Source organism: Berghia stephanieae, chromosome 1, assembly GCF_034508935.2.
Source record: "Berghia stephanieae isolate SIO BIC M18660-M18661 chromosome 1, UCSD_Bste_1.3, whole genome shotgun sequence".
In the NCBI taxonomy this organism is placed as follows: domain Eukaryota; kingdom Metazoa; phylum Mollusca; class Gastropoda; order Nudibranchia; family Aeolidiidae; genus Berghia; species Berghia stephanieae.
Window position 1 is genome coordinate 129392594 of NC_088360.1, and position 11706 is coordinate 129404299.

Consider the following 11706-nt stretch of genomic DNA (forward strand, 5'->3'; position numbering starts at 1 on the left):
AAAAAATGGTGCTGTCATACTACAGCAAGATCTAAATAAATTGCAGTGCTGGGAGGCAAGATGGAAAATGGAATTCCACCCCAAAAAGTGTCATGTCCTCAGGGTGACGAACAAAAAGAAAAACATAATCGACTCCAACTATGAAATCCATAATGAAGCCCTACAATATGTGGAGAATGCAAAGTACCTAGGCGTGATCCTGGACAGTAATATGAAGTGGAAGAAGCATATTGCTAACATAGCTACTAAGGCTTATAGAACCATATCCTTCCTCAACAGACAAATCCACCACTGCCACCAATCTGTAAAAAAGAAATGCTATGAAACATATGTCAGGCCCATACTGGATATAGTAGCTCAGTGTGGGACCCACACACATCACAAGAAATCAATGAGCTAGAAAAAGTCCAACGTCGGGATGCCAGATTTGTCAGTGGAAACTATGAGCGGGATATGAGCGTAACTCAGCTCATGAACGATCACCAATGGAAACCGCTAAATGAAAGACGTTCAATCAACAAACTCCTTATATTCCACAAAGCACAAAATGGAAAACTCGAAATTCCAACTAGCAATTTGAAACGGAACAACAACAAAACAAGAAACTCAGCATTTAATTTTGAAATCCCCCACTCAAGAACAAACCATCATCTTTACTCTTTCTTCCCCTCCACCTTCCGACTTTGGAACTACTCCCTACCAACCACTTGTAAACTAGCCCTTTCGAGTGATGACTTCAAAAAATCGCTCCCTACTTTGCTCTAAAATCCCTGTTACTGAAAAGATGGCCATACAATCTTCAGCCTGAAGCTTTGGCCTGAATGGAAGAAGAAGAAGCCAAAATATACCACAAAACTGCACTATAAATTACTATTTATTTTTCAATGTTATTATCACCTTGCCCTATTTTCCAAATTCCTTTAAATATTTTGTCATTAGGTTTTAAAATACAAACTAAATTTGACATATTCCATAGGTTTTATGCCTCAACCACAACCACATAGAATGTATCGTGCCCAAGTCAAAAGCAGCAGGGGGGATGCACAAGAACCGGAGTGGAATGCTCGGCAAGAACGTTGATTACTTTGCTGAGAGCTGTGCTCCTGTTCTAGAAAATCTAGAGGTGCTTCATTTAGGGTAATTATCATCTTTCTTATCCTATTTATGATCGAGCCTGCATATTGCGACCACACATTAACTGAATAGAATGAATAAATTTACCGCTATTTAACTTCAGGGGAATTTTTGTCTGTAACTTAATAAAAGACCAAGATAATGTGGACATTGCAATGCAGTGTGCCAAGTGAGTTAAAAGTGGTTAAATTTCTTGCTCAAGGAAAAAAAAACAAGATGCTTGGTTCAAACCATGAAAAATGCAATGCCTTATGCACTTGTTCATCTCACCCCCAATGTGTACGCCTGGCTCAATTTGAATTATGTTATTAGCTATGTTTTCTTAGTGTATTGAGAATTATTTAGACAAGATATATCTTACTTCATCACATCATGATGGTTTTTGTTGTTGTTATTTTTTTTTTAATCTTTTAATATTCCTTTTCTGTTTTCGATTTCAATTTTTTATATATTTTCTTCTGAAACTTTACAGTTCTGTATACTGTTTTTTGTTGGGGGGTTTTTCTCTACAGATACAATGGAATCAAAGATATGGCAGCCTTACAACTTAGCAGGCTACCGTCATTAAAGGCATTATTCCTACAAGGTTTGTTGTTTTCTGCGAAGGTGATGTATATTGTCTTCTCTTTCCACTGTTGGTATTTGTTATTGGTGATGTACGGCAAAAATAGTGACTTTTTCCTCCACTGTTCTTGGTCCTTCAATTTGGACATCCCTTAAATAATACAATTAACAAATTTTATATCAGAAATATGAAGTTAGAAGGCAATTTTTAAAATGAAAAAATAGAATGCTTTATTTATTTCCTCCAGCAGGATAAAAGGAACCAATATTATTTCAATTTTATACAGCATGGGTCACAAGTTAGGTGTCCTTTTTTTCTGAAAGGAAAGGAACTCCAGAAAAGGCAGGTTTACCAATATCGATTTATTATTTGATCTGAGATTTCATTTGAAAAAAATAGAGGATGAACAGATGATTGATATAACGTGGATTGTCGTAGCTGAAACTTGACAAATCTTCCTATTTATAAATACTCTCCAGGCAATGAAATCACCAAAGTTGATGCTTTAGATGGACTTCACGATCTGAGAGAATTAGTTTTGGATCGTAATAAGATTAAGCAGCTATCAGAATATTCCTTCCTCAACCAGTGGAACCTTCAGGTAAACAATGGATGATTGATCGTTTCCTTTATTAAGTTCGTAAAAGTTGAATCACCACGTTATTTTCTTGATGTGTTTAAAATGATTTGTTTAAAGAAGAATTAAACTTTGAGTGCAGTGACATTATATATAAAGTGCAAAATTTCAATTGCCACAAAACCTAAATGCATGAGCTTATCTTTTTTTTTTCTTCTTAATTAAATGGTGACTTTCAAATATCGTAGACAGCAAATCAATATGAAGACATCAATTTCAAAATGTAGAATAACCTTAATTTGTTTTCAACAGGAACTCCATCTTGAAGAAAACCGCCTGAGAGACTTATCAGGCTTGGGATGCCTAGAGAATCTACTTCGATTGTATCTCGGTTCAAATCGCATCCAGGAGTTGTCAGAGCTTGACAGATTTGAAACCCTTCATAACTTGGTTGAGATTTCTCTTGTAAATAACGCAGTAAGTAAACACATTTTATTGTTTACTGCCTCTCAGGTCATATAACACAATTTTTGATTTTCACTTTTGAGCTAGATCGAACTGAATAAGTTTATAGTACGGTCTCTTAATTCTTAACATAAAGAAATATTGAGATGAAATTCAATAAAAGAAGAAATAAGTGACAAGGTCTATACATTGTTGTGATACAATACTATACAATAAGATAATTCATATAGCACCTAAATCCTTTCTGTCCTTATAGATGCTATACATAATAACATTACGCTGCTTCATTGTGTTTTAAGATATAACATCTAATTTGTCAATCGTTATTAAAACTTAATCAATCAAAATAATTTTAAAGATGTGATCTAACTGTTTTGTTTTTTTATATCAAAAGATGTACTTATGTTTAATAAAAGTTGGTTAATTGTTCTAAAGAATTAATGATGATTATAAAAAGCTCTAACACTGATAGCTGATTTGGAAAGTAATCATCTCCATGTCTTTATAGAAAGTGAATAAATAGTAATTCAGAAAAATAATGCTTTTTGAATGTAGTTCTGTTTTCGTCAATGGTATTAAAAGTTGATTTAAAATGAGTGTTTTATTTGTTTGTTCAGGTTGCTCGGAGATTGATGCACCGAGTGGTTTTAGTTCACCGCCTCCCTCGTCTTGCTGTCATTGATGGAATATTGATTACAGAGGAGGAGAGGAACAAAGCAGAAATGTATTACGCCGATCAAGGCCAAGTCATTACAGTATGTAGATTTTTAACCATTCATTCATACATCCATTCATCAAGAGAACCTAGAGCTCATATTACTTAAGATATTGGTACTATATACACTATTATTATTATTATTATTATTATATTATTATTATTATTATTATTATTATTATTATTATTATTATTGTTATTATTATTATTATTATTATTATTATTATTATTATCTATATCCATTCATTAATTCACTCATTTATTTGAATGCTTGTTCATTTTGTTCATTTTAGAAATTCATATATAAATTAATTATTTGTTTCCACTCATTCGTACAAATTTAAAAATTAATTCATATATGTGTGCTGATTTGGCAAAACCCGTCGGAAGTCGTACGAGCTAGTTTGGAGATACGAGCACATAAAGGTGAAGGATCGGTATCTGCATGATTTTTGTTTTTTCACTTCATCGTTTTTATTATCCATCCAACTATATTCTCATGAAAAGATTTTACAATTTGAAGTATATAGATAATTTAATAAAAATATTTTGTGAGCTCTAACTAAGCATAATAAATATGTTTGTCTTGTCTTTAAAAACGATTTTCTTCGTTTTTTATATTTTTGACCCCCTCCCTTCAAATGTAAATAACTTCGGCCCATTTGAGATAATTACAAAATTCAAACTGCATTTTGTCCAGAAATAGTGACTCTATTGAAATATGAAATAATATAGGCTTCGAATTTTTCCGACATCCTACGAGTTTAGTCAGATCACCACACATATGTGCTCGTACATCAATATTTTTGGATTAATTGCTTTTACCTAATTATTGATTATGCTAGTCATAATTCTCCTCTGCAAAATTTAACCTGAAGTGTAGCCCTATAGATTTTCACTCTTATTTAAATTTACTCCTTGATTTAATTCAGACTCAGCCACCATTGGCAGGCCTTGATTCAGGACTTCCGGGTATCAGCCATTACAAACCCAGTGTCCAGGTCAAGGTCACCAATATGCAATTGACGTCACCTCCGATTTGGAACAATGCAGGCTACTATGAAGATGAAATGGGTCAAAGAGGTGGGCGACTTAATCATTGCCATGTATTTATTGTATTGTGGATAAAATCATAACTATGAAAAATACATTTGTAGAGTGCATTTCCGCAGTTTTTATTGTTCAATGTTTCATTTCCTCCTCCTTCCCTATCAAGACAAATATAAACAAATTTCTACATTACACACAGTCACCATTTAAATTCTCTTTTTGTACCTATGATCTCAATGTATTCGTCAGAGCCTATAGCCAGGTACTTATTCACACCTGAGTCGAGTTTGGTAGTCTTTGGATAAAATGCTGTCATACCCATTGATACTTTGCCTGAGACACAGCTTTCTATCATTGTAATCCATCTAGTCCATGACATTTCTCAATGTTTGACTCAGTTACACAATAGGACTCTGCCATTTTGCCATCGATGACAACTATCTGTTCCATAATACAGTCTACTCCGTATATTCGCACATCGGTTAATCGCACACTCCGGTTATATGCTACACATTCCCGAAAAATGGCATTTTTTCTATATAATCACTCCACTTAATCACACACCTTCTCCACTTAATCACTACTTCTATCTTGATTGGAGAAAAATATCTTAACTTTTAAAAGTAACAATAAAAGACGTGTGCACATGTTTTATCGAGAGCGCGTGGGTGCATGTATGTGGGAGTGAAGTTTTAACTGCCAGCAGATGATAGTACCCTTGACAAACACTGAAAAACTTGACATGGTGGACAAACTACCCTGCTTCATCCAAGAAGATGCTTGACAGATGATCTATGAACATTGGCAAGATTGGAGACAAGGGGTTTATAAACAGCTTGTACAGAATAGAAAGCAATCAACACTTCACGATTACTATTCTTACAAACAATAATGTCACATTTTCTTGTCAATAATACATAAAAAGAAAAGAAAAAAACAAAAAGAAAAAAAAAAGAAGAAAAACAACCCAAAAAAGATAGATAGATAAATAAAAAGACAAACAAAAAAGACAAACCTCTAATGTGGCCATGTCTTGATCAAGATGGTCCCAAGCCCGTAGAAAACTCATAGGGACAGCTCCTATATGAATGCACATAAAAACTGATGCTTAGGTGCTATTTTTAGTTTTTCCACTTAACCACTTGGACTTCGCAGAGAATCAGCAGTGCTTGAAATGGTTGAAAGATACAAACGAAAAGAGGAAAACCATCCAAACAGAATTCTGGCAGAGAAATGGAAACCAAGAACAAGATTAAAACAAAAATCCCTGCTACACATTGCTAACAACTTGAATGAAAGACACAGACTCCCAGAAAACAGAAAAATCTATTTTAATCAGTCAAAAACCTCCATACGCCGAACTAAAACTTCCAAAAATAAAGACTAACCTCGTAGAAGAAACAACAAGAAATAGAAACAAATCAGATATACAAACATTAGCAATGAAGACAATACAAGAATACCCAGACAACTGGATACATGTTTACACAGATGGATCTGCCCACAAAGGAACTAAAAATGCTGGGTATGGGTTTGTAGTAGAATACCCAGATAAAACCTGTGATAAAATCCACAATTCTTGCGGAAGCTCCTGCTCAAACTACGAGGCAGAGGCAGTTGCAATAGAAGCCTCACTGCGACACCTCTCTTCTGTTTTCCAGCTAAACCCTTCAAAACTTCAAAACACTGTCATCTTCACAGACTCCAAATCGGTTCTCCAAGCTCTCGATTTAGATAAACTCTCCTCAACGTTCAATAGTTTAAGATCTCAACTAGATGAATTCCTTACAACACACAGAGTAGACTTATCTCTCCAGTGGATACCGGGACATTCAAATATACCAGGAAATGACAATGCAGACAGACTAGCCAGACTCGGATCAACACTTTTACAACCATCATTTCCAGTATCCTTAGACACAGCGAAACAAATAATCAAAACAAATAAGAGAGAAGAATGGATGAACAGTTGGGCAATGAGCACCACGGGTAGATGTATGTTTTCCCATATGACCACTCCTGTAAAGACTGATTGCCTAAATAAGCTCAGAAGACACCAGCAAAGCATCATCTTTCAACTAAGAACACAACACATACCGCTCAACAACCATTTAAGCAAAATTACAAAAGACACATCCCCCTCCTGCCCCCTATGTCAACACCCCAATGAAACAGTAACACACCACTTGCTTGAATGTCAACCTCTTGAAGATCAGAGATGCACATTTCTCCCACCAAATCCAAGCATCAGTAACACACTTTATAGTCACCTGGAACAACTACAAAAGACGTCTAACTTCTACGTCATGGCACAAGACCGAAGGGCTAGAGCTCAGGTGGTCGCTGGTTCGGATAAGTAAGTAAGTAAGTAAGTTTTTCCACTTAATCTCACACTAAACCAACTCCCGAGGGTGTGCGATTTAGCGGAGTCGACTGTATATATGTGTGTTGACTACAGGGAAAAACAGTATATTATCTGCTATGAAAATTAGCCAGTTTGTAAACATTTTCATCCTCCTGATGCAGGACACCATGCTCTTTGAAGGGGCAGCGTGTCTCAGTGGTACGGTCTTTGCTTCCTATCCGAAGGGTACCGAGTTCAATCACCCGCCGCTGCATTGTGTGGCCTTGAGCAAGTCACCTCGCCCTAGCTCACTTTGCGGCGCTGCTCTGCGGCTGACGCCTGGGTTATTCCAGTCTTCCCTTGGAATAGACCCTAAAGACAAATTTTCCCGTGGGGATGAATAAAGGGAATTTTATTTTTTATTTATTTAAGTCGATTTTACAATGACCTCTACAAATGTTAAATCAACTTATTCGATCTTTAAGATTAATGATACCATTTTAAACAGAAAACAAAAGCACAGCAAATGTTTTCATGCTGTGAAATTTGACACTGATTACAAACATAGATCCAATAATTCTACTCACTCTGTCCACTTTCTTTTCCTACAATACATTGTATAGAAGGAATGTAGTCGACTTCCCTCAGCTCTTTGTTATTGATTTTGGACTTCGAATTGAGTGATAAGGTCTCACTTAAATATTGATGCTATGCATTTAGGTAAACTACTCACAACGTCTGCCAGCCAAATGAAATATACCAACACACAAAACTGTTTATAATCTTTAATATAATTTAGTAATAACTAATCACTGACAAGCTGTCTAAAAATAATAATTAGGTGATGCCAACTTTGTTCTTTCCATAAATTATATTTTGATGTTATGTGTTTAGATAAAATAATCACAACATCTGCAAGTCAACTATAACGTACCAACACACAAAACAATGTGTAACCTTAAACATTTATAGTTTGATTGATAGAATTTAGTGAGAACTATTCATTAAAATGGCTGTCTAAAAAAACAATAACAAAGAGCTAAGTCACGTCAATTTCTTTGTATCTATAACCATTTGTCGTCCAACTTGTGTTTTCCTCTATATGTTAGGATTTTAACCAGTACACAGTCACCAACTGAAAGGTTTGTACCTTTAGTTTGTTTATCATGGTGTGTCTTTTGCACAGTTTATCCGAGTTGGTCTAATCAATTTGTTGTGCGTAGTCATGGCGGTCACGGTTGGAGTTGACATAATCTGGATAATTTTGGGGCAGATCTTTTTGACCAAACATAAGGTAAAAGGGCGAGTAACCAGTCTAGCATGTTTTGTACAATTGTAAGCTGGGGTATAAAATCTATCCATTTCGATTTTTGTTTAGCAGTTGGAGTTCCCAGCATGCCTAACAGAGTACGATTGAATCGTACAATAATGTGTGATCCACCTTTTCAATATGGTATTATGTCAAGGTGATCCGGATGGTGAAAGCGAATTTAAAGACTGTGAAATAAAAATGAAAAAAATTTGTCCATTTGTTTCAGGAGGTGGCCGGAATAAAAAAGCTGCTCGAGATATGCCGCGCCAGGCATATGGATTACCAGGAGGAGGTGCTACAAACACAACAGCTCCAGTGGCTAATGGCAACAGTCGGATGCAATACACTTACCTCAATCAGTTGCCTTATTCATCGAGTCACACTGCTGAATATGTGGAGAATATAGCAAGGTATTGATATTTAGATATTTTGATCTAGAAATAGAAACAAGTGGAACTTCCCATCTAGAATGGGGAGAATCGTAATTTAAAATTTAAAGTGAATACTAAGGTGCTAGAAGCTGTGGTCTGTAAAAAGTAATATACAAAAATAAATATAAAAGATTAAAAAAAAAAAAAAACAACAAAATTCTGAACATGGATTTTCTGAGGCTCAAAAGCCTACTTCAGTCAATACCAATAACAGTTATAACATTTATACATCACCTTAAATCCAGACAGATGACAGAAATGTCATTTTGACTTAATATTTGCCGACTAGACATGCCTAAGACTCTTCAGCCATTTGTCTGAATATAAAGTGATATATTAATGTTCTAACTTTTTATTATTTGTTGAAGTTTATTATTAGCTGAAGAAGGGTTTTGAGCCCGAAACGTTCCGTTGTATTCTTTTTTTTTTAACCTGTTATATTAAGTTTTGTAAATTAATTCAAAATCTAAAATGTTGGATTTAAATTCAATGAACAAGTTTTCTAATTACAATGGACACTATATTTGCATCTTGTTTATCAAAGAGAAGATCAATTGATAGTGCGGGGCGGTCCTTGGCAAGCTTAAGGACCACGGTCCTACGGTACTTGGGAAATGAAGACCGCAAGGACCGGTCCTAGGACCGGTCCTTTTCGACATTGAACATTCCTGAGAGACTGTTGGAAATTCGAACCGGTTTGACCTTTGAGACCATGGGATCGTTCATTCTTGAACCGTTAAAGACCGCTACACGATGAAAACCGTGGTCTACAGGAGTAAAACACACGGAGTAGTCACACTCATTTCAAATTGTAACCTAATTAGAGAAGAGGGGTGATGCCTTCTTTATTTGCTCACCGTACTTCATTGTTACTTCGATAATTTAATAAAATTTGAAATTTATCCCCATTAACGGAGATAATGGCAACGCCCAAGGCGTTGATCGAGTTGTTCGTGGCGTTGATACACACACGCAACTCCTACCCCCCCCCCCACACACACCACACACATTAGAGGGCAGCGAGCATTGAAGAGTAAGAGAGAGACGTGAAGTTATAATAAGAGGGGGTGGATGAGGTAATAAGAGGGGTCGATGGTGACTTTTCGCCAGATCTAACAAACTCAGCTACCCATTCATTGCTGAGTAGACAGGGATTCAGAAAAAAATCGACTGCACCCGGGATCGATCTCTGGCCCTTTGCGTATAAAGAGAGTGCTCTATCAACTGAGCTATCGGGGTCCCCAAATATTCTATTGGACTTTTTTAAAATTCAGACGTTATAACTGGGTTTTTTGGAAGGAAGAAACTAATGAAACTCATATTATTTGATTAGTAAAAACACCAACGAAATTTTAATATTATTGTATTATTTTAAATGAAAACACTGCGATAGAAAGGAGTGGTGACAAGAGATGGACAAAAGAAAACAAAAAATCGGATTTGCTACTTGCTAGGTTCGACACACACACACACACACACACACACACAAACACACACATCTTTAGTAGTCACATACATTTCAAACAATAACCCATTAGAGAAGAGGGGTCATGCCTTCACCATAGATCATTGTCATTGCGATCATTATAGTGTAGTAAATTTTGAAATTTACCCCGTATAATGGAATTGTCCAAGGCGTGCGCCTCCTGTTCCCCCCATCTCACACACGAAAGGGCGGTTTGCGGAGTGGAGGTTGGTTGTCGTCTGCCTGTATGGTCGTCTGTGTCGTTTAGTGTATGGCAAAGGGGGGGGGGGGGGTGGGTGCGATTAATTAAGTGGGATGGGTGGTGATTGGTGGAAGATAGGCAACCGAAGCAACGAATCGCTGGGGCAGGGTTGCCAGTTTGGCATTTTAAATGCCAGATTCCAAAAATCTGGCATTTTTGAAAACCGTTTGGCATTAGAAAAATCATTTGGCATTTGGCATTTTCATTTGGCATTTTCTTTTCTTGTATATTATACTTCAAATGACACCTTTTCTTAATTATTTCTAAACGCGTAAAAACAAACATCTTCACATTTCTTTTTCATTCTTAAAATCCAACCGTGGTGTAGTGGTTTAGCACTCCACTTAGTAGTCAGTAGGTAAATAATTACCCCAACAGGAAATTTAGTATAATTCAAAAAAAAAAAAAAAAAAAAAAAAAAAAAAATTAAAGAAAAAGAAAAGAAAACACGCAAGCCACCAGGATATGATAGTAAATTGTCTATCAAAAGTGAGTAGTTTTCTTAGTGGGGGTGGGAGTCAACAGACTTTGGCATCTTTTTGAGTGTTTTGGCATTTTTTGAGTCTTCCCCTGGCATTTTGTTGAAAAATAATCTGGCAACCCTGCGCTGGGGAAGTAGTAGGCTATGGCGCGAGACCGTAGGACCGTGGTCCTTGCAAGGACCGCCCCGCACTAGTTGAAAGGTGATAAGAAGTGAGGACCGCCGCCGATCTTCCCCTATGGGACCGGTCTTCGGTTCACAGCTAAAAGACCGTCGGACCGCGGTCTAGACCGGTCTTCAGCGCGGCACTATCAATTGATACATTGCGTTTAGTTTTTTTTTTTAAACAACTCACATCCACCAGCGGGATATATCGTACCAACACACAAAGTTGTGTGTTACCTTAAATGTTTATAGTGTGATTAATACAATTAGTGAGAGCTACTCATAAAATGACTGTCTAAAAACAATAACAAAGAGCTGAGTGATGTCAGTTTCATTCCTCCTATACAAAATCTGAAATGTAAGTGTATGAAACAGTCAGACAAAGCAGAAAGAAAAATACAAGAGAAAACCATCCAAAAAATCAGCTTTTCTCAAATTGAAATCGAACTGCAGACCTCCTGGTTTCCGAATTACAGTCTAGTACTGTTTCATACACACCATTTTTTGTTGTTTTTTGTTTTGTTTTTTTAGTATTAAAACTTCTTTTTATTCAATACCCAACCCACTTTGTTTATATATATATATATATTTTTTTTTTTTTGGTGTATTAAGTGTCTTATTTATTGTCTTTTTATTATAATAAAACTTCATCTTGCTTTATGCAAAATTTGATGTTAGATGGTTATAATTCTACATAAAATATAGTTGCAATTTTTATTTTTCTGTTCTTTTTATTCATT

General features: G+C 35.9%; 1 protein-coding gene across 2 annotated transcripts in view; it reads left to right on the forward strand.

Annotated features, from left to right (window-relative positions):
- LOC144963147 (leucine-rich repeat-containing protein 9-like) overlaps positions 1-11706 on the forward strand; it is a 43615-nt gene that overhangs the window by 30157 nt on the left and 1752 nt on the right. For both annotated transcript variants that reach the window (XM_078896848.1, XM_078896849.1), the window contains 7 exons: positions 977-1137; positions 1647-1720; positions 2179-2300; positions 2589-2753; positions 3359-3496; positions 4389-4539; positions 8389-8572. In XM_078896848.1, the coding sequence (XP_078752974.1) occupies positions 977-1137; positions 1647-1720; positions 2179-2300; positions 2589-2753; positions 3359-3496; positions 4389-4539; positions 8389-8572 (995 nt within the window). The remainder of the gene's footprint in view (positions 1-976; positions 1138-1646; positions 1721-2178; positions 2301-2588; positions 2754-3358; positions 3497-4388; positions 4540-8388; positions 8573-11706) is intronic.